At 53.1% G+C, this 26,459-nt stretch overlaps 6 protein-coding genes across 6 annotated transcripts; 3 read left to right on the forward strand and 3 right to left on the reverse strand.

Annotated features, from left to right (window-relative positions):
• Positions 1-418: 418 nt before the first annotated feature.
• On the reverse strand, positions 419-1,559 carry HER10_EVM0012027 (epoxide hydrolase; the record flags this gene model as incomplete). Its single annotated transcript, XM_035481431.1, has 3 exons — positions 419-1,220; positions 1,303-1,424; positions 1,455-1,559. 3 exons carry the CDS (start codon positions 1,557-1,559, stop codon positions 419-421), a joined length of 1,029 nt encoding a protein of 342 aa, XP_035338968.1.
• A 1,189-nt stretch (positions 1,560-2,748) lies between these two features.
• Positions 2,749-5,399, reverse strand: HER10_EVM0008709 (uncharacterized protein). Its single transcript, XM_035483075.1, has 9 exons — positions 4,809-5,399; positions 4,572-4,710; positions 4,328-4,512; positions 4,237-4,273; positions 4,105-4,172; positions 4,010-4,047; positions 3,613-3,948; positions 3,489-3,556; positions 2,749-3,436 (listed from the first exon to the last, which is right to left on the reverse strand). The coding sequence occupies exons 1-9, from the start codon at positions 4,926-4,928 to the stop codon at positions 3,042-3,044; spliced, it is 1,386 nt and encodes a 461-aa protein (XP_035338676.1). The 5' UTR covers positions 4,929-5,399; the 3' UTR covers positions 2,749-3,041.
• A 667-nt stretch (positions 5,400-6,066) lies between these two features.
• Positions 6,067-9,174, forward strand: HER10_EVM0008271 (GMC oxidoreductase). Its single transcript, XM_035477798.1, has 3 exons — positions 6,067-6,907; positions 6,992-8,154; positions 8,229-9,174. The coding sequence occupies exons 1-3, from the start codon at positions 6,843-6,845 to the stop codon at positions 8,987-8,989; spliced, it is 1,989 nt and encodes a 662-aa protein (XP_035338637.1). The 5' UTR covers positions 6,067-6,842; the 3' UTR covers positions 8,990-9,174.
• Positions 9,175-13,292: 4,118 nt separating this feature from the next.
• Positions 13,293-17,344, forward strand: HER10_EVM0002491 (uncharacterized protein). The gene has a single exon (XM_035472199.1). The coding sequence runs from the start codon at positions 13,634-13,636 to the stop codon at positions 16,583-16,585; it is 2,952 nt and encodes a 983-aa protein (XP_035338092.1). The 5' UTR covers positions 13,293-13,633; the 3' UTR covers positions 16,586-17,344.
• A 3,456-nt stretch (positions 17,345-20,800) lies between these two features.
• Positions 20,801-23,881, reverse strand: HER10_EVM0012832 (uncharacterized protein). Its single transcript, XM_035482214.1, has 4 exons — positions 23,519-23,881; positions 23,320-23,439; positions 22,883-23,259; positions 20,801-22,824 (listed from the first exon to the last, which is right to left on the reverse strand). The coding sequence occupies exons 1-4, from the start codon at positions 23,720-23,722 to the stop codon at positions 22,446-22,448; spliced, it is 1,080 nt and encodes a 359-aa protein (XP_035339046.1). The 5' UTR covers positions 23,723-23,881; the 3' UTR covers positions 20,801-22,445.
• On the forward strand, positions 20,962-22,377 carry HER10_EVM0002807 (amidohydrolase; the record flags this gene model as incomplete). Its single annotated transcript, XM_035472502.1, has 1 exon — positions 20,962-22,377. One exon carries the CDS (start codon positions 20,962-20,964, stop codon positions 22,375-22,377), a length of 1,416 nt encoding a protein of 471 aa, XP_035338123.1.
• Positions 23,882-26,459: the final 2,578 nt, after the last annotated feature.

Consider the following 26,459-nt stretch of genomic DNA (forward strand, 5'->3'; position numbering starts at 1 on the left):
CCCGCCTTCTGCAGGATGACGGAATGACGTAGATCGGCGCACGAGGTTATTCACATGCGAACTGACGCACCGTGCATGCTATGCGTCAAGCCAGCAAATAGGCCAAACACGCCAAACTAGCTCTTGACTTTGACTTTAAGTTATACATCTTTCAACGTTTACTCAATCAGTCAATCATGTGATTGATATTCTTAATTTTATCCTGGAGCTAAGCCCATTGTATTACCAATTGCCCAGAGTCAATGTTTGCCCACTGTTAACTAAAACACTAAACGGCTATTCTGGCTCCTCTACTATTCTCAATGTTTACAGAAGAATTTTAACCCTTAAGACATAGCAGGTGGCACTGTTATGCGTCTCATACAAAAGCGCGAGGTTGATGATGGCTAGACGCCTGGTTGATCGCCTTATCTAGCACCTACACGCAGGGCGCTCCAAGACCGAGCCCGGCGGTAAGGTTCAAGGAAGCATTGCCAAAAACCGAGGTTGCTAACCAGTTTCCAACATAATTCTCAACCTCGAGAGGCTTCTGCCACCTTGCCCAATGCCCTTCGTCAATCTCACCTCGGCTCAAGTTGTCAAAGTACGTTTCCATTCCTTCTGATAGAGACGGAGGCAGCGTGAGATCTTGGGTTGCAGCGATATATAGCGCAGGTTGCTTGAACTTTCCGCTGTAGGTGGTGTTGTCAGGGATAAGCACCCGCTCATCTTCCCAGTTTAGCTTGTTGTTACGATACTCATTAAGCGTATTATTGACTGGCTTCCTGGTGTATTCTTCAACATAGAAGTCAATCTGCGCCTTGGTGAGAAGCGGCGTGTCTGTAGTTACGAGATCGAGCAGGTCAAAGTAGAATCCGATGTCTGTGACGTTGCTGGGTTGCTCGCCATTGGGGCCAATCACCCCGTAGACGTTGTTCAGAATCTGTCGAATGCGCGTTGTGTTCTGGGCATCGGCCGGCCCAACGTAGTCTGCAACGGCATTTGTACGGAATTGCTGCTGGTATTTGAATCCAGGCCACTCGTATGCGAGGTCCACAAAAGAGGCCGTGGGAGCTGCGAAAGGCGTGTTGAGCACGTAGAAAGCGGCTACGAGGTCTGGATGCCAGATGGCGGTCCGATAAACCACTGCTCCACCAAAGTCGTGTCCACCGAGGATGATACGAGAGAGACCAAGTTGGCTTGCGAGTGTGGCGATGTCGTCTGCAGCGCGCTTCCAGGTACTATTTGGGTTCAAAATGATGAGTTTCCGCAGGCTCTAACCGATCCAACCTCTGGTTGACTCCTTGACGCGTCGTAACTTACTAAAACTTGACATCCTCGGGTGAATCAGTCCCACCATATCCAATCTTGTCCAAGGCGACGACGCTCAGGCCCTTGGAGAGGAGGAAGGGAATGTGGTTGGCCCAGCCCAGGGCCAAATCAGGCTATCCATGGACGAGGAAAACAGTACCAACTGACTTTTCCGAATCAGGTTGTGCATGGATATATCTGTGTTGAATGCCGTCGACATCGGCCGTTTTGAAATGGAGTCTGGAGTCGAGGGTTGCAAGAACGTCCATCTTGTGAGACTTGCTTGATTTCTTATGACTGGAGGTTGATGATGGTGAGGTTAGAATTGAAGTCGGTGATAGTGCTTGATTCAAATGTTCTGCATCGTGAGAGGATGATCAATATTTATAAACTCGGTCTTGCATGAGAGTGACCGACTCTCTCGGTGCAAAATCATGTAAGTTACTAATTGGAAAATCCATGTCATGACGATGCGGCACAGCCGCCATCTCAGAGTCCGCATAACCAGGCCGTGAGCCCGCTTAGTGAGCCACTCAAATTCGTCCGAACTCCCGAAGACTCCTTGTTTGGATCCGTCATCTTTAAACCCTTGCAAGATGGCATGAAGATTAAAGAAACATTGAGGTCGATTAGAAATGCATATCAGGAGACTGTGAGACGCATCCCCGGCGTCAAGAGCAAATCTAGACCTTTTCACAAAACTAGGTACACTCCCGGTAGTTATCATGTCACACTATACGAGAACCAAAATTGTGTTCAGCATAAGCTGTGAACTCATTCCATCGATCTATCTTCGTCGTTCCACTTTCATGTCCTCGTAAGTCGTCCCCGACTTGAGTGTCTTCGTCACCGACTCTACTTCTTCTCTCAAATCAGATTTTGATTAGTATCAGATCGCGTCGTTCTGAAGTTATTCCGACTGACGTATGGAGACTGACATGGGTACTACTCCACCTGTGCTGTCGTTTTTGCCCTTCTACAAGTCTGTGGGCAGCACGACCACAGCCTCGTTTCCACGTTTGTGCTCTTGAAGCAAAAACCTGATTAGTCTAGACTGGCGAGATTTATATTGCCCGAGTGGATGTGCGGTGAAATAGTTTGGTGGACCGCGAATTCTTCTCCCTGCAATCTCTTATGAAATGCGAGTCACGACGAAGGTCCACAACCACTTTTTGACTAGGCGGCACTATTCCCGTCAGCGATGTACGGGGCTTTGATTGTTATTCGTTTCCAGATGAATCAGACTGATTTTATGCCCCTGTATCGATTGGATTGGAATCCACCTAACTGATGTCTACATATATATTCCCCCACTTGTGCCCTAGGTTCCCAATGGACATCTCGTGCATGACATGTAGAAAGACAGTTTTGACAACTCGCTTCAATATGCAGAGCCTTACGTTCGGAATGATAAGAACAGAATCCGGAGACAGAGAATATAATGTCTACTGAATTCTCGTTGAGTTTCTCAAATCGTTGATCCGCGAAAGCCTCAGCAAGCGGGATAATTATGACGTTGGTAGAATCATAACACTGCACATATTATCACGGGAGTTAAGTTTACACCCATCTTACAGAGTTTTGTCGTTCTTATCGGAGGCGCACGAAAACCGACAATTGATGTGGTAAGGTACTAAATCGAACGAATTCAACTCATTTTGCATTTCAAGTTGAGCCTCAATTATACATCGCTGGTCGTTACACATTAATTACGTTTTTCTTCCTCATCAGACAGCAGCAGCATCTCACCCCTATTTCCCATATGCTCGTGCCCAGTCTTGTCTCTCCAAATCATCCCTGCTCTCCTCATCGGTCATTTCAAGAGTATACTGTGTGTCGTTATCACACGTTGTCGAACTGCCCCCGAAGTCTCTTAGCTTGACTGCATGTGGCTTCTGGGGAGAGTTGCTGGGCGATGACTGGGTGCTCGATTCATGTGAGGCATGGGAATGGTGCGATTTCTGAACCGCTGTCGTAGACTGTGCTTGCGACTTCCTTCGCTGTGTTCCGGTTTGTATTGTTGATTTGATAGTCGTGAAGAAGATTGGCAATTTCTTGAAGAGAGGTCGTAGTGCTGGAAGGCTGCCGCAGATGATTGCTAGATTAAGCTCGACAGATGACCACAGCACGACGTCGACGTTGTCCCCTAGAGCAGCTGTTAGCATCAATCTCACACGACGATGACCGGGGGAACTTACAAGTAGAGTCAAATGAATTAGCGAATGAGACCAAGTATTTTAGTCGAATCATACTCGCGACGCAAGCACTGCAACACTGAGTTAACATTTGTTAAGCCGCTTCAATGGTCGGCACGTCACTTACAAGGATCCAATAGCAAACATGCAAACCAATGCCATTCTCTTCTTCTTTCCCAGTTGAAGCTTAATCAGTTCTGGAATAGGGATGACAATCAAGATAATATCCTCCAGGATACTGCAAGCAGCGCCTCCGTAACTGATAGCCGAAACATTGAGGCAACGACCTTGGATGGATCGATCCCAGATCGACTCAATAGGTAGGCACTGAAATACCATCAATAGCAGAAACATGAAGCCGTGGATGAACAGAAACGCCATGAGGATTTTGAGTGCCAGGCGGAATTTCTGATTGGTGAACACGCGGGAGTAGAAGCAGGCAATGGAGGCTTTGGCAAAGACTCTAGTGCACTATTAGCGATAGTCCTTTAATACTACCTTGGATCGTGTCTCGATGCACATACTGAACAAAGATGTAGAGCATCTGCAATACATAGAAAATCTGAAAAGAATTTCAGTTAGCTACCCCGATATCATGATGTGCCATGCGTTGTCGTACCTGTAGAATAGTCTTGCCATTTCCCGGATCAATATCCCAATAGTGAAGTCCGAATCCCATTGCGGCATCTAATGCGCAGCTGAAGTCAGCACTAGACACCGAGTTTCTTGAGCCACGAAGGAAAGTGCATACTTGTGTAGCCCAGGCCAGACATGACTATCAAAAATGCCTGCCACCGCCAGTGAGTGAGTTGCTACGAGTGAACCCTCACCAGGAACCTTACCAAAGCGATCAGTGCCGTCCAGTCGTCCCACCACAGTCGGTTCGTGACTTGTAATCGGGCCAGACATCGGAGAGCTACCGTGAGGATCGTGATAACGGGTAGGCCAATGGAGAAAACCTTGGAAAACTTTCTGCGATCAGGGTAAGGATAGCCCTCACATAACTGCTGTGAGATACGGGCGGTGGCTTCAAAGTAATGTTAGCGAGAATGGAGCCATGAATACGACTTAGGTACCGGCACTCACAAACTTGATCCTCGAACTCGCAAGCTTGCTGTATACATGCGGAGGCGCGGGCTTGCAGAGGGATGTTGGTGCATACGCAGTCCGCCAAGCCGTCGAGGGTACAATTGCCAGAATGGAACGCATCGACGAAGCATGGCATCTAGAAGATAAGCCAAGTCAGTGAGTGTAACTAAGTACTGACTCAAAGTCATGAGATGGCCATGAAACACCACGATTGAGACTGTGAGAGTGACTTACCGCACATTTTGGCGTCGTCGCGAGTAGCTTCGTGGTCTCAGTCGTGTTCAAGCTAGGCACCGTTGCCTGTGCCGCCGCAGCAAACAGCAGGACGATTGCGACCCGCATGATTTGCTTCATTCTCAAAAACGATGCGACGGCATGCGATGTGTGGTTGATGCCGATCGTTGCATGGGCGTACAGATGTCACAACGGCGAAAGGAAACCCCCCATCAACAAGGCCGGAGCCACGCGGGATGAGGGAGACATCCTGTATATGAACTGGACATTACATGACGACGACCGGAGTTTCGTTCGTGAGACCACATCCACAGGGCAAGATCGCCACTCAGCCGCCACTACGAAACAATGGCTTGCGATGGACGAAACCGGCACACTTTGGGATGGCCTCGACGTCGCGGAGACGGGGAAGCGCTCCCAGCTCTCGTCGCTAACGTCTGGGCGACTAGACTTACGGATTATGCATCCAGCCCAATTGCTTTGGCGAGAGCGCCACGGGGCTTACTGCTCACATCACCATGTGCGGCTATCCGGCTTCTTTCAAAGCGACGTAGAACAGGTGGACGACAGCGCTTGCTTGATGTCTCTCGCTTATGGGGTGATGGGGAGCAACGGTGAAAGGCTGCTTGCGTGCGTTAGCTGTGCTCAAGTTATAGTGCGCATTACTCTGAGTTTCTTCTTCCAAGCGCTATCACATCAACAAATGTGACAAATGAAGATCCTCGATGGTAAAGATGAAGTTGGCTGAATCACTCAATGCGAGCCGCATCATCACCAGCCCGTTTCTTGGGATCTTGATGGCTTTCCCGCCGGTGGTATCCTTCACTGCATTGGGGCCGTTACAGTCGTGAGATGCTCACACGCTGTACTGCAATAGGCTTGGGGCGAACACCGGGTTTCTTTGGCAGTAAAGATGGTGCTAACCAAGATCAGACTTTAGTGAGCCAAGTTTCTGCGGGGAGTCGGGGGACAGGGGGCTCGCATATTGCATGCCCAACCGCAACTCAGCTGGGCGGACAGCTGAGCAGAACGAACAAAAGATTTGCTCAGGGGTGGCCTGATTCATGTCTATACGGATTCAATGGGATCATGAACCCCCTCGCTTATTGATGTTTTGGATATGCGAGGCGCAGGTTTGCGAGACTCGACCGGTTCATCCAACATGTCATCGATCGTGCCTTGCGGATGGACACATGGGAGATGCATGAACCAAAGAAATAAGGCTAATTGGGAGCTTTGACAACACCCCGCGGAACGCGTATAAGGTCATCCCCGGACGAACTAGTCCAGCCATGAAGATATCTGGCCATGTTTTACGTTTTTCTCATTCAGAATTTGGACCGATGTCTCCCTCCAAGGCTGAGCTATCCCCCGCATAACCAGGACCGTCCGTCTGCCCTCGTGCTCGGCGCTCCGAAGTGCATCGGATAGCTTTCCCGATTCAAGACATCCTACAGCGCAATCTCATTTAAAGCAGCCCCCGCAACAGTCATGCCAAGTTCGCGCCCGCCGTGACTGCGACGCTGGCCCCTGGCGTCCTCCTCACCTTAATCGGCCTCCCGCTCGTGTTCCCACATGACCAGCATCATTCTCAGATTCTCTCCCGTGCTCATGCCAGGGGGGCAACCTCCACGTCCTTCCCTAATCGTTCCTTCGGCCGACGATGGTAGGCTGAGTGAACCACGAGAAGGGCGATTCTGGGACCTTGAGTGGGAAGGTTGCCATACATAGCATCACCTACATTGATCACCGTCACATAGGAAAGAAGCAGGTCACATCCGAGATGGGGAGGGTACATGACGGACAGCGACATATCTAATCAAACGCAAGGGGCGTTGCGACTTTTTCCCCATGTCGCGATCAGGCGCATCGCGTCGAGGAGGACAAGTGAGGTTTCTTGGACCAAGTTCTTAAGGGGATTGTGCGCCGCGCCTGGAGAGAGACTGACTTTCTGACGACGGGTGTTCCTTTTTGAGTTGCTTGGTGCTGCGACCTCTTCAAGAACCAGTTCGAAAGTCTCCAATCTCATCCAAGATGCGTTGGTGTCTCCATGTCACAAATGTGTTGCTCGGCTACATCGTGGCTACGGCCTCTGCTGTGTGAGTTTGGCCTACCCTAAACCTTAAGACGCGAGGTACGCAAAGTATGAACGTGGTTGGCTGACGCGGATACAACATTGATAGCCCAAGCCAGCACTTTGTCCCACGGCAATCTACCGACATCCTCGCGTCTTATGACTACGTCGTTGTCGGTTCCGGGCCGGGCGGTGGCCCACTTGCCGCCCGGCTCGCCATCGCCGGGAAGAAGGTCCTGCTCATCGACGCCGGCGACGACCAGGGAGACTCGATCCCGTACCAGGTCCCTGCGTTGAACCTTCAGTCGACAGAGTACGCCCCAATGAAATGGGACTACTACGTTCAACACTTTGCCGATCTCGAGGCCCAGAAGAAGGACTCCAAGATGACATACCGACTTGCGAACGGGGAGCTCTACGTCGGACTCAACCCACCGGCTGGCGCTGAGCCACTCGGCATCCTTTATCCTAGAGCTGGTACGCTGGGTGGTTGCGGCAGTCACAACGCGTTGATCACGGTCTACCCGCACAAGTCAGACTGGGATGGCATCGCGACCTTGACCGGAGACACCACCTGGGGCGCGTCCAACATGCGGAAGTATTTCCAGCGCCTAGAGAATGCTGAATACTTGCCCAATGGTATTGTAGGACACGGGTTCGACGGCTGGCTTACCACCTCCGTGACGGACCTTGGACTTGTCATCAAGGATGTCAAGCTCCTCACGGTTATTCTGTCCGCTGCTTCCGCCATGGGCAAGAGTCTCCTTGGCTTGATCTTCTCGACGATCCAGGGTCTCGGCGAGGTTCTCCTTCGTGATCTCAACGTCGATCTGCCCAGCCGTGACTCTGCCGAGGGCCTCTACCAGGTCCCCATCTCCGTCAACAAGGGCGTCCGCAATGGACCGCGCGAGTTCGTCCTGGACACGGCCAACGCGAAGAACGCGGATGGTTCTAGAAAGTACCATCTCGACATCAAGCTCACCACCCTCGTGACCAAGGTGCGCTTCGACCAGAGCGGCGCGAAGCCCCGGGCCGTGGGGGTAGACTTTGTTACGGGACAGAGCCTCTACCGCGCCGACCCCCGATCCGGCGATGCCGGCTCTGGCGTCGCCGGATCCGTAAACGCCACGGCCGAAGTCATCATATCAGCCGGCGCCTTCAATACCCCGCAGCTGCTCAAGCTCAGTGGCGTTGGCCCCAAAGAGGAGCTATCCTCTTTCGGTATCCCTTCTATCGTCGATCTTCCTGGTGTTGGCACCAACTTGCAAGACCGTGAGTTTCCTCATTTGCTGCTGACAAATTGATCATCCAATGTAGAGCCGTTTGACTGATCATCATCACAACAGGCTACGAGACGTCCGTTATTGGCGAAACGCCGACAAACTTTCAGATCATCGAAGGCTGCACCTTCATTCGCCCCAGCACAGACGATCCCTGCTTGAAAAAGTGGCAGGACGGCGCCGCGAGTGGTGATAGGGGGATCTATGGTTCCAACGGCATCAGCCTGGGTATTGTGAAGAAGTCGACAGTGGCAGAGGGAGACCCGGACCTCTTTATCGCAGGAGCACCAGTCGCCTTCCCTGGCTACTATCCCGGATACTCCGTCGATGGCACCGCGGACCAAAAACATTGGACGTGGATCACCCTCAAAGCCCACAGCCGCAACCGGGCCGGAACCGTCAAGCTGCGTTCAGCCGACCCGCGGGATATGCCGCAGATTGACTTCAACTCGTTCCAGGACGAGGCAACGGGCGCTAAGGACATCCAGGCCGTGGTAGAGGGCATGAAGCTCTCGCGCAAGATGTTCGAGAGCGTCGTGCCCCTCACGGGAGGCTTCACCGAGGTCTGGCCCGGGAAGAATGTCACCGATGCGGACTTGCCCGAGTTCGTCAGGAATGAAGCCTGGGGCCACCATGCCAGCTGCACGTGCCCCATTGGCAAAGACGGCGATGCCACCGCCGTCTTGGACTCAAATTTCAAGGTGAGAGGGACCGAAGGTCTGCGGGTGGTGGACGCGAGCGTGTTCCCCAAGATTCCTGGGTATTACATCGCGTCGGCGGTGTACATGATTAGCGAGAAGGCGGCGGATGTAATTCTTGGAGTATAGATACCTTGATGCTCTGGTTGCTTCTTCTTTTACTGTATTGTTACACATGGCGGGCGGGAAAAGCGCGCCGTAGGATTTTGAGGTGTGACCACGAAGGGTCTCTGGGACGTTTCCGTACATACTTGGTACCTACCGTATACTTGACGACGTTTAAACATTTCATGAATCTACCACACCACTGCCTCGGATTGAGTGCGATCTGCTGGCTCTGCGACGTTGGTAAAGGCAACGCTGGCTGAATACACGTCGCCATGACTGGGCTGGGCAGGGGACCGAAGGGTATGCAAGGATGGGACGAGGCGGCGAACGAAAGCAAGCCGCAAATATCTGTACTCTGTGACTCTCCCTGTACAGTCCATGTCAATTCAGATGATAGACCCTTGGGAAAGAGTCAATGCGAAAAGGTTGCTGCCGTGGGACTGAGACCGCGAGGCGTCTCCCGAAGGCGCCTGTCTCAGTCCTTATATCACACGAGCTGATCAGTGGATCCTAGGAAATCCAGCACTGCTGTTCTTAGGCTCGGCACAAGAACGAGTGTAGAACATGGAGGAGCCTGAACAACAAAGATTTCATTATTCTTCCTTTTCGTGGAGAGAGATGAGAAAGAGCGTGGAGCGTTGCCGGGAGATGACACTCCGCAGTGAATTTAGCAGTTGACCATCCTCCAAGACGATCTTGATTCTTCAATGCGCATCTCCCGAGCAATAACCTACTGGAGTACGGGGATAAGCCATGAAGAGGCGTAAAGCCGTACTTGGTAGTGCTACGCCATGGAGAGGCGGCCTGTGGCACAAGGCCAAGGAAATCTTTCAGATGGCAGAGGCAAGAAAAAGGGGCAGGGACCATTCCACGTGGCAATTCGATAGAAGAGGACAACCCAGCCCAGGATTAGTAACGGCAGCGAAATTGCAAATGTTCAGCCGTCTGTGTAGTCTGCCAGAAAACCCCCCGAGCGCAAACATAATTGCATGCGTTGGTGTGCGTTGGTGCGCTTGCGGGTAACCGTGCCGGCATGGTTTGGGGTGGGAACATGTCGGCAGTGGTGATTAGGACAAACGCCAGAGAGAAAAAGCCCTGCAAGTTGGCAAGTTAACTACGGATATTCCACCTTACTTTACACTGTACAGACAGTAAGGAGTAAAAGTAGGGAGTAGCGTCAGCAAACAGAGGCAAAGCTGCGTTGGGTTAAGCCCAGACGCTTGCGAGCGACACCACACCCTCATTCTCTAGATTCCTCGAGTCTGTGAGTCCACGGATACGTATTGCTTGCGCCGCATGGATGGAAGCAGCCATCAGCAAACCGAGGTAGATGTTGGTTTGTGGACGCGTAGACCCGGCCCGGCCGAAGTCTAATACCGCCGCTATTTGACCTGGCAAAGTGACAGTTGGCCTAGTCAGCCAGTCGGAGCGATAGGCTTAGAGGCTCAGAGTAGACCGGACGGGCGGGGACCACGGGGGGCGAGCCTTGAGGAGATTTCGACGTGATTTTGGCTTCTTTTGGCGTTGGCGTCGAAAATCCGTTGGTGTGGTACCCTCCGACCAGCAACCAAGTCGCCGATAGAGACTCAAGGAGGCGTTCGGGGAATCCTCCTAGGACGCAAACGAGGCTTTTCTGTGGCTTTTGCGCCCGCTTCGCTTTGCCTTTGACCTTGCCTCTTCTTGACATCTTTGGGGGTGACTTTGCATCATAGGCGCAAACTTCGGGTGCCATTCACCCCTCCTCCTCTTGACCTCATTCCTCGAAAGCTGGGCCGAGTCCCCCAAAGTCCCCTGCCCCTCCAGCCCTCTCTAGCTCTCCAATCTTGTGGAAATGCAATTGCAAATGCAATTTAGACGTAGCTAGCTGTTTGGTTGCTTGTAGGGTCCCGGCACACGATTTGAGAGAGCTCCGGTCCATGCATCCACCACCACTCATGCACTCATCAGCTCCTCCTTTACGAACCCGAATTTCTCAGCTCATTATTAGTCTGCAAGACGTAAGTAGCCGTACGGCGTCCGTACCGTGTTTTTTCTAGATGAACCTTGGGCTTAGCATCTGCCCTAGCCAACAAGTCCGAAATGAGGACACGACGCGGACCTGGCCTGGCCAAGGTGTGTGGTGGAGAATAGTCTTACAGCTTACCCATTCTCTGGCGAACAGTGGCACAGCAGATTGAAAAGTCTTGACGACACGAGCGTCTGTGCAAGGAACAACGATGTCTTGGGGCTCATGTCTTGGAAGTTAGGCGGCCGGCATCATCCCCCCATCCTCTTCCCCTCCCGCCCGCGGCGTCTGCGCCCTTCTTGATAGTAAACACATAGTAAACTACTACCACACACCATCACGACGACAACCATCAAGATCCAAGGTCCAACAACACCACCTCCTCCGACGTAGTGTCTTGGGAGAGACAGGGACTCCCGCCCAGCCAGTGTGGACCACAGATTCTCATCGCGGCGATCAAGACGCACGGTTAACTTTCCCCTCGCAGTTCGCAAGCCCGTCCCGTGCCCATTGGAACGGGGCACATCAGCTTATTCCCCGCGGCCCAGGGTCGCAGACGCGCGATGGTTCGCTGCTAGTTTTTTCCTTCCTGGGCTCTTTTGCGATTGTTGGCCCTTCTGCTCTTGCTTGTTGCTTGCCTGCCTGTTCGCTTGCTATTATACATACTAATTATTACCCCTGACCACAAACCCTGGCAACGAACCCAGGGACGCAGCTTCAGCTAATCCAGCTAAAGACAAAGCACGCAGGGTTTGATGGACAACGGTGTATCATCGCATTGGTTCGTGAGCGCGCTACACATGGGTGACACGGTGATTTGATGGCCCTTCTCTGCCCTCTCTGGCCCGTCTGGCTCCTCTCTGGTTCCTCTAGATCCCCTTGCTCAGGCCATCACGAACATGCGGTCCCGCAATTCGCTGATCAATCCAAACGACACTGGACTGAAGCTGGTCTAGGCCGTCGCAAACTGATCTGATTCTGATAGCAGACGCGTAGAACTTGTCTTGTACCGAGGACGAACAGACCTCCTATCGACGTCTTCGAGACGTCTACTCCGTACACACATACACGGCTCCGCACCGCTTCGCAGCTTTTGACAGCGTACTTGAGTCAAGCAACACCCACCAGTGCCACGCCCCCCGGCAAGACGTCACATTGGGAGCGACAAGCACAGATGGTCAAGATATCCGTATCTGAAATGCGCACTTGCCGAATGCAAGATTTACTGCCGATTTCTCCAAAGATTTGCAATGGACATGACGTCCCCCTCATGGCTCAGGCATGTCCCCTACACTGCCGAATCCAATGGGCCTATCTGCGCCCCCTTCTCCAATCCCATCAGCAGTGCAGCACAAACAAAGGACAATGGCAAGATGGAGGCTTGATCGGCAACGACCGAACCGCTCGTGGAGCCTGGGTCGTCGCTTGCTTTCCCCAGAAAGCTATGTAAAATGGATCGGTCACAACTCACAAAGCAACCCTTCCAAGGCTTCCCGCTCGAGGCGACAGATTCGAGAAGGAGAAGAAGAAGAAAAAAAACTCTGCTAGATCTGTTTGCCGGGTGGGGGGGAGGAGAGGGGAGGAGGAGGAGGGGGCCAAGCCCAAGGCCAAGACGAAGGGCCCGGAGGGGTGGGAAACACAGAGACACAGAAACACTGTGTGCGAGGCATCGGAATGTCAGCCAGGAGTCCTCCTCACGTGGCGAGACCGTTCTCAGCTCCCCACGCCACCAGCGCTAAGATGAACATGGATTGGAAGCGGGCACTGTATTGCAGAGGGCAATATGAGAGTTGAAGTGAGTTGAAGTGGGAGCGAGGGTATGTGTAAGCCTCACTATCTTCCCTCCCGAGTCCCCGGCCCGACAACAACACTGATGCTGTCATACTTGCTTTTTGCTTCTTTTCTCCTCTAGTCATCGTCCCGTCTTTTCGTCCGGTCCCAAGACTCATGAGCAGAAAAAAAAAGCCCTTTCCTTTTCTCCTGAAGAGTTCGGGCCAGGGGGGTCTAACGCTGGGACCCAATGCCAGCTAGTGGTGGCATATGTCAGTCTCTTGTCTTGAATGGCCTGGCCGCACTGGCTTTCCTGTCTGATTTCCGGCCCTTTGTGTCAAAGCGGACGGCCTAGCGCAGGTCGTCTCTGGGGTTAACTGCTCTAGCGTTGAATTGGTGCTTGGAACATCCCTTGTACCTGGCACTACGGCTTCCTGATCCTCCAATGTAGACGCCGTGTTTGTCTCTCTTGGGTACAATCACGATTCATGGCTCCGAGCCGGGACAATGCCTGCTTCTCCCAATGAGCCCCATTTGGCGTGGTTGGTGGCTTGCCGCTTGATTCTTGTCTCTATCGATGGCCACAGACTAGGCCTCGACCTGTCCGAGAGCTCTTCGGAGGAGGAGGAGGAACCTTGGCTGGGACAAGCAATCACCTTGAGTGAGGTTCAGCTTTGCCCACCGCGGCGAAACTTACAGATAAACAGCTGAGCTCCCACGTTGCTCCATCAGCGGGGAGAGAGATCTGTTTCTTCATCTTCATTCCGCCTTTATTAGTAGCATTGATCTGACCATATAGTGTCGTGTGCGGATCAACATACAAGGCTACCCTCGATAACAACCCCAGAGCCACTGCGTCCCAACATCGCCGTCTGAGATAACAACCCCTCATGTCTTTACAGCCCTACCAGGCACCAAGACGAGGTACTATGACCGCTGCCATGTATGGCAAGCCAAAGGCCAAGGAGTCCGTCCTGGACCTCTGCACGAGGGCCACGCTCCTCGGAAACAACATCTCGGTGCGCATGCTCGAGTTCCTCACCAACGTCAAGCACCAACCGCACGGCTTCAGGGAGCTCGCCAATGACTTCCTCGACATCTGCCGGATACTATGGTCCATCGAGGCCGGCCTTTCCGAGGCTGCTCGCACCCATCAGGAGTTCCCCGCCGACATGATCAAGGAGCTCGACATGAAGTTCCGCTCGACCAACTCCGACTTCCAGGTCCTCGACCACATGATGTTCGAGTTCCTCGAGTACGAGAAGAAGGGTGCCATGGGCAGGATCCAGCGCGGCTGGCGCATGATGTTTGCCGATAAGGAGATCTTGAGGATGAGGGAGTCGATACGCAAGGCAAGGGATGCGCTGAGGATGAGTGCTCTCGTCTTCCAGTGGTCTCTTGGAAACTCAAAGACGGACGATGCTGTCGGCAACGGCTATGCTGGACTCGCTGCTGCATTGGACCGCATCAGCAATCACAACTCGACGGTGCGGATATCTAAGTCCAAGTCCTTCGAAGTCCAGCCGACAGCACTACCGGATCGCTCAGACGAGAGATCTCCTCCTCTCCCTCCCCTTCCCGCTCTCCCCTCTCAAGCACCCCACATCCCTCCCCCTTCCTTGGTAGAAAAGATGTCCGCAGACTTCGTTCTTCAGGAGGTGAGGCTATCACCAGACCCACGTCGCCGCACATCCATCTCCAACAGGAGTCACCACAGCTCCTCAGAGAATGGACACTCGACCAGAATCCCCGACCGCAGAATCGGTCGCGACGACATCACAATCTCAGAGCACGGTCACTACGACCTCCACCCTGTCAGCACAAGAATCAACATGGACAGGAGATCAGCACGGGACGACATGACCATTTCGGATCGTGGAATGTCAGACCGCGGTATGTCAGACCGTGGCATGTCGGATCGCGATTATGACGCACCCAGCCGCATCTCAGACAGGAGGAACCTGCGCGACTCAGACAACACTATCTCACCCTCAACATCCGGCACAGAGACGCTGATCGGCGAGCTTCAGAACATCGCCGACAGTATCCCGACCAAGGTTGTTCGCCTCAAGGCCGACCCCATGACGATGCCTCGCTGGACACCTCGTCACAACGCCGATGGCAACCCGTCGCTCAAGACCTCCCTCATCGCTGCTGTACAGGGCAAGAACCACAAGCTCGTCGAGCAGCTCTTGGACCGCGGTGTCTCACCCGACACCGGCCCGGATCAGCACGTTCTCGTGGACTCCGTCCTGTGCCAAGATCACGAGGCAGTCCGCCTGCTTCTTCTCTTCGGTGCCGATCCCAACTCTGCCGACAAGGATGGCATCACTCCCCTCTTTGCAGCGGTAGAGATGAACTCTCTCGACATCACCAAGATGCTTCTGAAGTACGGTGCGGATCCCAACATGTCCGCTGGACCTTCACAGGAGTCACCGCTTGCCATCGCCGTTATCGATGTCAAGATCGACTTTGTCCACATCCTCCTCACATATGGAGGTGACCCCAACCACATCATGGCCAACGGCAACACCGTCCTGATCGCCTCCATGAACAAGTCGACACCAAAGAAGCTGGTCGACCTCATGCTCGACTACGGATCCGACCCCAACGTCAAGAACAGAGAAGGAAAGACTGCTTTGTTTGAGACCATCATGGCCGCACGAGTGGACCTTCTCACTGCTCTCTTGGACCACGGCGCCAACCCTAACCTGCCCGGTCCCAAGCACATGCTTTGGCCCGCGACCTACCAGGCACCTTGTCTGAAGGTCCTTCTGGCCCGTGGTGCTGACAACAAGCGAGCACCCGGTAACATGGAGCTCGCTGTCAGTATCAACAACATCGAGTCCGTCCGCGTCCTGCTGTCTGCCGGCGTCTCACCCAACATCAAGAAGGATGGCATCTACACACCGTTGTGCACATCCATCCGCGACAACCGCGCAGACATCTTTGAGCTCCTCCTCACCAGCGGTGCCGATCCCAACCTCAACTCCGCCGAGTACCCCGCGTTCAAGTGTGTGACGCACTTCCGCACACACTTTCTCCCTCGCCTGGTCGCCGCCGGCAACGACCTCCACAACCCCAAGGGCATCATCGAGATGGCCGTCCGGGTCAACAACATGGAGGCCCTCAACTGGCTTCTCGACCAGGGCGTCAGCCCCAACGACAAGGGCGATGATGGCAACACCCCTCTGACAACCGCCATCAAGGAGGGTCGCATGGAGATGCTCGACGAGCTGATCGCCCACGGTGCTGACCCCAACGTCCGCGGCAGCGACTGGCCCATCGTCATGTCCGTCAACTACCCCGAGGTTCTCGCGAAGCTCCTCCCCGCCGTCCCCGACATCCGCTCCTTCAAGGGTCTCATGGAGCGCGCCGTCGTTGCCAACCAGCTCGAGAGCGTCAAGCTCCTCCTCAAGGCCGGCGTGTCCGTCGAGGACAAGAACGGTGGCGTCTTCTCCCCGTTGACCTCTGCCATTCGCGAGGACAACAAGGAGATCACCAAGTTCCTCATCGAGGAGGGTGGCGCCGACATCAACGCGCCCGGTGAGCACTTGCCCATCGTCAAGGCGGTGCGCCGGTGCCGCGGCGACGACACAGACATCCTTGAGCTGCTGCTCCGCCACGGCGCCGACGTCAACAAGATCTACCGTGGATGGAACGCCATCTTCCAGGCCGTCGAGAACGGCGACGCCAAGGTCCTCAAGCTTCTCGTCGAGGCTGGCGGTGTCGACCTCGATGCCAAGGACGATGCTGGCCGCACCGTCATGGAGATCGCGGCCGGTCGCGGCTGGGAGGAGTCTGTCGGTATCATCCTCTGGGATGGCAAGAACAAGTCGTGATCCTCCTAATACGTCTTGTCTTGGAGCTTTCTTTTCTTTCTGTCTCTCTCACGTGTAACTGACTCAACGCCGAGGAATGGCGCAACTCTTTACTTTCTTTTGTAATGTCCATGTACGAGATATGGAGGATGGGGTGGGCAACTGAAGTTTTCTCATGTAACATGGCGGGGCTTTATGATATCAGATTGATTTGTTATTCTAATGCGCTTCGATATCATCTGTCTTTCTTCACTTCTATACCTCCCTGTTTAGACTCTGGATCTTTCAATACCTGATCACCTAATCTCAATATCATTTCAACATGACCTTCACAAATGGCACTCGTGAATAAGCCCCCTCACAGTAGTAGCTTCACTTAGGCCTTAGAAACAACATGAATAGTCTTCATGGATGACCCACCTTCATTGAATTCTTTGCCTGCTTGACTTATCAATCATCTCCAAGCGGATCTTGTCCCCTAATACCCACCCACCATCTAATCACAGCAAAAGGTCGTCTACTAGACTTAAGTAGCAAAAGAAATGCCTCGTGGCGGAATCGAACCGCCGATCTTCTCATGTCACTATTACTAGTGAGACGCTATACCACTTAGCCAACAAGGCTGTTGATGCTGGATCGCTTGTATGCTTGCTGACGGGGCGAGAGATTGCAGGTTCATTTCTCGGGATTGCTTGTGCTGTGGGCTGGAGATGGGTAGGGCCGCGGGGCGGGTGCTGCCGTCCCACCAACCCACTTGGTTCACGATGGAGACATCTGAGGGGCAAGGGTCCGACGGTATGGTCGGCCACAACTTGTTGGTCTTTAGTGCATGAGCTGCGTGCCTCAGCTGGAAGCGGTTCACAAGACACGACCTGAACTTTATGCAGGCTGGCTGAAAATCGTCTATTTTCCATGTATCTGAACTTTCGTGTATTGTTCTATCTAAGGTAGTGAAAAGAGTGTATCCCTATTCAATGCTTTGAAGAAGGAAGGCCGTGTATATGATGGTGGGTTGTTCTAAGATTGATAACGGAATTTTGCTTCGCTGCTGTGTTCTCATCCCGTGAAAGTTGGCACTCCTCTGATGTAGGTCGGATCTAGCCAGGTTACCCAAGGTCAACAAAAGTGTATAGGACTTTGACTTCAAAAGATCAAGCTCACTACTTACACATAGCTCTTTCTTGATTGATTCCAGCAAGTATCACATCCAAGCCGCCGCTTAAGCCCTAGAGGCAGCAGCTTTGGGAAGTTGACATTTCAGGCATGTCGTAGCAGTCGATGGCGGCGAGGTTGCAGGACACTGGCACATCTTGGAGGGATCCGAGAGTGCAGTGATGACCGAAACTGGAACGATGGGACCAGGCATGTTGGTTGTCGAGTGTTTGTGGTGGTTGGATCTGGAAAGAGATTTATAGAATCAAGAATGATTTATCTGAAGGTCTTGGTATTGAGGCGAAGGTATGCTGCTTGATACTGTCGAAATCTAACTTCAAGGGCTACTGTCATCGTATTTATACCGAATTGTAGACAGTCACCAGCTCTCGTCGCTCCCTGAGGTTGAGGTCTACGATATGACTAGTCACCAAATCATAGTCTGACCGAGATGACAAGCATGACTTGGAAAGAGTGCCAACGACATGAGACTTCGGTTTTGGGAAATAATCAAGAGCAACAGGGGTCATCAGCCCTACAGGGCAGCGGGCTTGCAGCTTGCTACACCGAGACACGATGTATCCGTAGCCTCGGTTCGACGAATCCTTCTCATATGGGCGGCTGCCGCTAGTAAAGGCAGTCATCAAGGCGAGTCGTACAACCTGATCCACGTAATGGGTCAACAAAGTCCCAGATAATGGGAAATTGCTTGTTGTCATTGGCTAAAGGGCAGCAGAACTGACTGGCAGAAGACGGGATAGGTTGACTTTGGATGTCAAGCTCTCAGTCGGGCCGTCTGAACGAGGTCGGTCGCCAAGGCTAGCCTCTGACTTGGTACACTGTCAAAAGATTTGACTTCTTTCTGCGTGTTGAGAAGGGATGAAAATATCCATCAATAACGAATCAGAGATCCAAGCAAGCAATTCTGCAACAAGACCGCGCCGCAAAAGTGGATAATTCTCATTCTTGAATGTTAGTTCAGCTTGAGATGTTTCTTCTACAAAAATCTATTCGACGATGCACCCTGTCCTGTGGCAAAAGTTGAATTGCTAAGCTCACGAAGATATAATCTTGAGTGTCGATTGCCGTTTTGGGCAAATCTACGTTGAGCCGCAGGCTGGGGGCACTACTTACTTTCTAGGGCCAAGAGAAAAGAGACCAGTTTCCCGAATAGGAAATTGTACGTCGCAGAGGCGCGACATGGCCAGTTGCGCATTTTGATTCGTTCCCGAAGAGACAAGCATCCCTTGAGGACTCAAGAGGCTGGTTTAAGCGTCTTACTCATTGTCCATGGACCCGGGCGTGGGGGCGAAAACAGCTCAGTCTGACAGATTACAGGGCCAGGCACCCAGCGTGTTCTGTCGTGCCACAGGTTTGCCTTTGCTGACACACATAGGGCTGAGCTGAGATTTATCGCGAGGCAGAATGCACTGCAAAGATCGATCATGCACGATGAATTTCCTGAACGGGAAATAGAGATGCTGGCTATGTCAGGGCCGTTCGTGAGGCCCTCAAAAAGTAGGGGACTCGGCCGAACGTGAGCGTGGGGGAAAGTAGGTGGCCGGAGAGGGTTGATCTTTAGACACTTTTGTTGGCCATGCTATATGGGGTATTCGGGGCCGCCAGAGCTCCAATTCTCTTTGCTATACTAGGAAGCTGTGAAATTACAGCAATAGTTAGGGAAAAGTTACTATGTACCTCTTGATGTCTCTCCGATGGCTGCGGTACTCAGATTTCGCATTTTGCAGATGTGGAATCATTCTAGATTCATCCAGCTGCGAGATACCAGGCTCGTGGAAGTATGGAAGCCTCAAGTCTCGGACTCTGGAAGCCACCTCCACACGCCTATGAGCCTCCAGAAGACTAAGCACGGAAGGCTGAGACATTTCTGCGAAGACCTTTTCCCCTTCGTATTCCGGCCATTCATGATTAATTCTTTCACTGGAATGCACCCATCAGAGGTGTTCCCATGTGGCAGAAGTGCATACACTCCGTACGTAAGGCAGTGGAAGGTAGGTGAGGTGGTGGGAGAACCCCTCATTCAAGACGGCCAGCCTCAACCTCGGTCACAGCATCGCGGTAGTCAGCATCTCGTTCATTCTCACATACATCAATGCTTCGCCTACGGACATGTGTGCTACAAGACCCTGTGCCTTCATGACAGAAGTCAAGCCAACGTTTGAGGCCTTCCTGGGGACGCTCCCGTCGCCTTGCTGTCTCAGCCACGCGTCTCCGTGAGACCAACAACACTGATGGTTGCGGAAGTCAGACGTCCGACAGATGAACGCCCATGACTGACTCTGTAGATATCTCGAGAAATGACTCGAAGTGAGTTTCCCCTCGCTACGATCACTGCAGCTTCCCATCTGATATCTTGCCTTGGGAGACCGTGATGTGAGAATTGCGGACATGATACCGCCGCGTTACCATGCAAGCGGGACTCAAATCTACCAGGAAGCTAATTCTCGATTTTTTACAGACAATGAGAGAGGCACTTTGCATTCGCGACAGACATCGGGCCCTGGATAGGGCTTACGATGGGCGTCTTGTGGGGTCCCCAGGCCAAAGACCTACTTATAGAGACTACTGGCTGTACCGGATATCAGCACATCCCCGATAGTCTAGTGGTGAGGATATCTGCTTGTCACCGGGGAAATCCGACGATTCGCAGGGGACCGGGGTTCAATTCCCCGTCGAGGAGTTCTTTTTTTCGCTTTTTCGCATATCATTAACCTTTTCTTTTTGTTCTACAAGTTTTCCATCGTTTGTCCGGTGTCGTGGAAGAGAATGCACCGAATTGCGTGTGTGGTGCAGCTCAAAGTGACGGGAGGCATTGCATCAATTGAGGAGGTACGTACTTTTGGGGACCAACAGTGTGCGATGGGTGTTAAGTTGCATCTTCGTCCGCTCTACGATTTCAAGTCCGGGAACTTTCCTAAACCCCCGTCTTTGCAAAAAGAAGTGATAGTCGGGTATTGGATCATATAGAACAAACGGTCAGATCCTTCGTCCGTATCGGGAAGGTACAGTCTCACGCACTGATCGCTACAATCAAGGATGCCTCCATCATCCATGGCCGACTCCGCACCGGCAAACTGCTCCGATGCGCTTATCGGCCACGGCAACACCGTCCGACTCCTCTTCAACTCTCGTCATTGAATTGAACACTGAGTCTTGAAGTCTTTGCTCTGCTCTTCGCTCTCACAGTGCATTCCAACGCGCCCTTCATCCAGCACTGCCAGAGTATGACACTTCGCAAAGCTCCCGCCCTCGCCGGCCCCGCCATGGAGCTTCCCCGGCGCACTTCGCCGCGGTGGACAGCAGACGCTGAGGATGCGATCCCGGAGAAGCTCATCAAGCCATGGAAACTCCCTCGGCACAATACCTACCTCTTTATCAACGCAAATGTCGTGGATACCGCCAAGGGCCTTGTTATTAAGAACACGACCGTCAAGATCTCAAACGGCTTGATTGAGAGCGTTGGACAGAGCTCAGCCGACAGTTCAGGCAATGATGCCATTGTGGTCGATCTGCAGGGAAAATACCTCTCTCCGGGCCTCATTGACTGCCACGTTCATGTCAGCTCCGTGCCCGGCGAGGCCGGCCTCAACGGCGGCTTCAACATGGATGCCACCGTATCTCATCTGCGGCAATCCTTCGTGTGTGGTCGCATCCTAAGCAAGGGCTTCACCACGGTCCGCGACACCGGCGGTGCAACTCTCGCGCTCAAGGAGGCTATCCAGGACGGCGTCTTTCCTGGGCCTCGTTTGTTCATCGCCAACCAGGCCCTCTCGCAGACCGGAGGCCACGGCGATCGCCGAGGCGCCCACGATCATTCGGGGCTCTGCTGCGGCGGCACGGCGGGACTCTCCAACGTCGTGGACGGCGTGCCGGAATGTATTAGGGCGACGAGAGAGCAGCTCAGGACGGGGGCGGACTTTATCAAGATCATGGTCGGCGGCGGTGTGGCGTCGCCGACAGATAGGATCGAGAACACGCAGTTCACGGCGGACGAGATCAAGGCCATCAGCGAGGTCGCGCGGAGCTACGGTACCTGGGTTACGGCGCACGCATATACCCCGCGGGCGATCCGCCACGCGGTCGAGAACGGCGTGACGGGCATCGAGCACGGCAACTTCATCGACAAGGAGACGGCAGAGTTCATGGCCGAGAACGCCGTGTGGCTGACGCCTACGCTGGTCACGTACGACGCCATGGGCTCCGACAAGTACAAGGGATTCCTGCCCCCCGAGAACCAGCGCAAGAATCAGGAGGTCTTGGAAAGGGGTCTCGAGTCGTTGAAGATTGCCGCCACAGCGGGCGTGACCATCTGTCATGGATCGGATCTGCTCGGTCCCCTGCAGGCTGAACAGAGCAGGGAGTTTGGCATCCGGCAACAGGCTCTCAGCAACCAGCAGGTGCTTCAATCTGCTACGGTCAACGCCGCCAGAATGCTTCGACAGGAGGATGTGCTGGGGCAGGTGAAGGAGAAGTTCGTAGCGGACTTGCTGATTCTCAACGGGAATCCGCTGGACGACGTCTCAATACTGGATGAGCCGGAGAAGAACGTCTTGGCGGTGATCAAGGATGGCAGGGTCTACACGAGCCGATGGAGCAAGCTTCCAGAAGACGTCAAGGAGCCACCGCGAATGATTGAATGAGCGCATGAGGCGCGCTTTGTCAGGCATCACTGAACACTGAGGCTTGAATGATCTATCATGTTCATATACTAATCTATATCTGGAACACTACTGCTTCTGCTATACGTGACCTTGCTGGGCATGGTTGGTGCCGAATCACTCTGCTCGGCCTCCCGAAGGTGCTGCTGCGACAAATTGTCCACGAGGACGAATCCGTCACTTTGGCGTTTGCTCCTCCGATTTGAGAGGCCATCGGACTTGCCATTTGAGCTGTAGTAGTTTGCCGTCCCTTTGGTTGAGTACGAGGAACGGCCCAGCAGAGGTCGGAGGAAGGGGATACACGCGAGGGTAATGCCGACGCCGGGCTCCAACGCGCTGAAGATGAGGGCGTTGGGGATGTTGAAGGTCACGTCGAGGTACACGAGGTTGGCAAGGTAGTAGAGGCGCAGAGCCGATACGATGCACGTACTATATTGGCAACATGGTCAGTTTATCATCCTCCTCAGATCGGGGAAGCATGGCTTACAAGACTCCGAGCGAGAAGGTGACGATCAGAGCGACCTTCTTGTACATCTCCAGCCGAAGACTCCACAAATGAGAAATCGGCATGACGAGGACAATGATGTCGGTGATCATGTTCAACACCCCCATCGTGCCATCCGCTGCAGGCTGGTTCCCGCAGTGTCGGTTCTTGAGATCGAGGAGCCAGTTGTCCGAGAGGGGGATGCAGATGAAGAAGGCGATCAGCACCGTGACCATGACCCACATCATGGTGAAGGCGGCCAGTATCCGCGCCGACAAGATCATGAACCTGGTGCTGAAGAGCTTGGAGTAGAGGAGAAGGATGGAGATCTTGCAGAGGCTGAGGCTGATGGCCCACAGGATCTGTTGCGCGACGAGGACCTAGAGAGAGATGCGTCAACAACTACACCGGGGCTCCTCGACGCGAGAGTTGGCACGAACCTTGAGAAACTTGACGATTGGTCCGACCCCATACTTGGGTATGATGACGGCATTGTGAAGGCCAACACCGCATTGCATTACAGCGACTATGGAGATTGCTTGCAAGGCATTGGAGAAGACCTGGCAGTCGGAAGTGAGTTGTAGTCCCTATCTCATCGCAGCGGATGATAACTCCATTGCTGGCGTGATGATAACTTACGAGTCCAGCAATAATGGACCAATCACTCAAATCCATATCTCTATGCGCCATGCGCCTGGCGATGAGGCGGAGGATCACCATCAACGTCGGAATGATGATGAAGACGATAGACACCGCAACCACAGAGATCTGGCCCGGCTCCTCCAGCGGGAATATTACCACCTTGTCTCCCATCGTCGGCGTCTTCGGTGCTGATGCCGCCATATTGTCGTCCCGGAAGGTTGCGATGGGAAGGAGACCTTGACCTTGTCGTCCACACTACGAGTGGATTATGCGGGAAGCGGAGGTGGGACGAACATTCAAAGGTCCAAGCATCCAATCCATGAGAGCAAGACGCTTCATTTTTGAACCTCTCGAGGTCTGTCCCTCCCCCCCAGTTCCCAACGGCCCGAAGACTGGAACCCAGAACCCAGAACCCAGACCACAGACCTTTTTCTGCTCGTTTCTTTTTGGGGCGGGACACATCAGGTCACCCAATAGCCCCCAAAATGGTGGTTTTGTTTGCTTTTTCCTTTCCCACTGTGGGCACCAGAATGGCAAGCTGCATACCTTATCGACCGCAGTGCAGACGCTGTGCAGTTGTGACAGGGGTCTGGACAGCCCAGAGTACCTAGAAGAGGAAAGGATAGAAATACTGGTGTGGCCACCTTTGCTGCCACGCGATCAGAGGTCGAGGGTAACAGCAGAATTGCCCAGACTTTTTTTTCCACTTCGTGAGAAACAGGCACTGCCAAGGACAGCAGGCTAACAAATGGGCTGGAGGTGTGATGACTGCGCTGCGTCGTGCTTTAGTTCTATGAAAAAGTGGATGCCTACAAACGAAATGATGCAAATGGGCGATGCTAAGTTTCTGAATATGATAGAAATCATGGGGAACAACACGACGCCTGCGCTTTTGCTCGCTATTCAGCGGCAACGGCAGATGCTCTCAGTGAATTCCTCGTTGGGGATGTATGGCATGAGAGCGTTTCCGATGACTTGTCTGAATTCGAAAATTACCCCAAGGACAATGCCCTCATTTCACGGAAATGGCCATGGCTCCCGCAAAGTTCAAGGATCCTCGTGTCAGCCTGCCTAAAGAAGCCTGTTGTGTTACGGTAATCCAAGATCTCTACCCCGGTGCCTCAAGAGCACAGATACAGATCGCGGTCATTTTCTACACGTACCGGGTTCGCGAGGAGATCCAGGTCGATTCCATCATAAAGGCAAGGGTCGACGAACGAACCAGACGTGGCGTCGGGCGAAGCAACCCCCCCCCCCCCCCTCGACGGCAGATGGCCAGCCCTTTGACCACGGACGCAGGGAAGAAAGAGACATGGATCCCCTCTCGCTAGCCGAGAATCCTTCTTTTCTTTTTTCCTCCTTCGCTGCCTTTGATCACACATGCTTTCCCCGTTTTCCCGTTCCTGCATGGGGGAGTTTTGGTGGTTTCCACACCAATCACAAACGCAACTTTTCCATCTTCGCTTCAGACTGTGCATATCTAGTTTGCCCTAGGTCGATGCTGTCATCAGCCCGTCTTTGCCCGTTTGATCAAAGATGGCTTTTTCAAGGTTACCTTCCTACCTGCTTACCCCGACCTAGCTGACTCTTCCTGGCCAGCCCCTCCTCGTGAAGTTCTCGTTACGACTTCAACAACGTGGGATGCGGGTGGGAACGCGTGGAATGGCTTCCCTCTACTGCACGACACCATCCATCGACAGTTTGACACCCTTGTCCCCCGTTGAACCGCGTGTGGCACACCACCATCATCTGTCCGAAAAGGGCTCGTCGTCCGGGAGCCACCGTGCCATCTAGCCACCCAGCCAACTCAATTCTGACGTCTCACTCGGGGGGGCATGTCTGGCATTCTTAGGGTCTCACTACGGAAGCGGGAGCAGCAGCCTTAGCTCCCACAAGAAAGAGATTTCTCCCCCTCCCCCTCCCTTACCGTCACAAGCCACTGCTCATCAGTTAAACCTTTTCAGAAGCGCGCGGCCTGACGGCTGAGCTAGGAAATGCGAGGACGGGACGGGAGGCAGAAGCCGGCAGCCGCCTCAAGTCCGTTATCAAGGGAAGAGATATGAGGGAATATCATTGCGGCTATGATAAGCTTTTGCCTTCGAAATGCCCAACCTGTCATTGTGCATTTGCTAAGAAACATTTCCGGCTTCCCCGTTACGCCGCGGTGAAGGTGTTAGTAATGTGGCTGGGTGGTACGCCGCGCAACCATCAGGACGCGCTTGATCGTCCGTTTCAATCTTTCAGGTTGGCAGGCACGGTAAGTTGAAAAGACTTTATAACTTTCACATGATCAAATCTGCAAAACTTACAACGATAAGGCCTGAGCGATTGTAGAATGATCACTCGACTAACTAGTCGAGCATCACTCGGCTCACCGCAAAGAGACGAAGCTCAAGCGCGGCACTTATAATAACCTCGCTGAGTGAAATGTCGCTGAAACAATTCCATTTCGTGCTGGGACCATTCGCCATGGGAAATAAACTCGGTGTGACATATGCGGCTCAAGATGAAAGGGCTGGAAGGGCCGTGAGTCTCGGGTAGAAAATGTGATCAATCATGGACAAACGAGTCAGAGGCTTGCCCTGGCTCAAACGACGAGATCCAATCGGAAGATGCCTTTCGACGTTTCAAAGAGCTAGCACGGTGCCTGGCAGATGTTGTCAAAGTCTCAGTTTTGTGAAACTATAGCCTTGGATAGGTTGCATAAGCTGCTCTGTCCTGCAGTAGTTAGTGCAGCTAAGCTCAAGTCTATGGAACTCCAAACGTAAGCGAGCAAGCAAAAGCCTCATCGTGACTAAGTGAGTGGTAATCGGAATTGATGAAAGTGAACAGTTTTCAAGCTGCATCACCTGGAAGACGCACGCGATGGAACGACAGCATAACTGAAGTGGGAAAGACGATTTCCACCTTTGAGAGTTTAATTTGATGCTTCAGCCAC

Source organism: Colletotrichum scovillei (genome assembly GCF_011075155.1).
Source record: "Colletotrichum scovillei strain TJNH1 chromosome Unknown Contig00001, whole genome shotgun sequence".
Classification (NCBI taxonomy): Eukaryota; Fungi; Ascomycota; class Sordariomycetes; order Glomerellales; family Glomerellaceae; genus Colletotrichum; species Colletotrichum scovillei.

Excerpts from the sequence above, each read along its gene's own strand:
- HER10_EVM0008709 (XM_035483075.1), bottom strand. The coding sequence starts at position 4,928 with ATGAAGCAAATCATGCGGGTCGCAATCGTCCTGCTGTTTGCTGCGGCG. Across the intron at positions 4,173-4,236 it reads GTCTGGCCTGGGCTACACAA|ATGCCGCAATGGGATTCGGA; the intron begins GTATGCACTTTC and ends GCTGCGCATTAG. Across the intron at positions 3,557-3,612 it reads ATGTTTGCTATTGGATCCTT|TGCTTGCGTCGCGAGTATGA; the intron begins GTAAGTGACGTG and ends TCAGTGTTGCAG.
- HER10_EVM0008271 (XM_035477798.1), top strand. The coding sequence starts at position 6,843 with ATGCGTTGGTGTCTCCATGTCACAAATGTGTTGCTCGGCTACATCGTG. Across the intron at positions 6,908-6,991 it reads GTGGCTACGGCCTCTGCTGT|CCCAAGCCAGCACTTTGTCC; the intron begins GTGAGTTTGGCC and ends CAACATTGATAG. Across the intron at positions 8,155-8,228 it reads TGGCACCAACTTGCAAGACC|GCTACGAGACGTCCGTTATT; the intron begins GTGAGTTTCCTC and ends TCATCACAACAG.
- HER10_EVM0002491 (XM_035472199.1), top strand. The coding sequence starts at position 13,634 with ATGTCTTTACAGCCCTACCAGGCACCAAGACGAGGTACTATGACCGCT.
- HER10_EVM0012832 (XM_035482214.1), bottom strand. The coding sequence starts at position 23,722 with ATGGCGGCATCAGCACCGAAGACGCCGACGATGGGAGACAAGGTGGTA. Across the intron at positions 23,440-23,518 it reads GGTCCATTATTGCTGGACTC|GTCTTCTCCAATGCCTTGCA; the intron begins GTAAGTTATCAT and ends TCCGACTGCCAG. Across the intron at positions 23,260-23,319 it reads CAATCGTCAAGTTTCTCAAG|GTCCTCGTCGCGCAACAGAT; the intron begins GTTCGTGCCAAC and ends ATCTCTCTCTAG.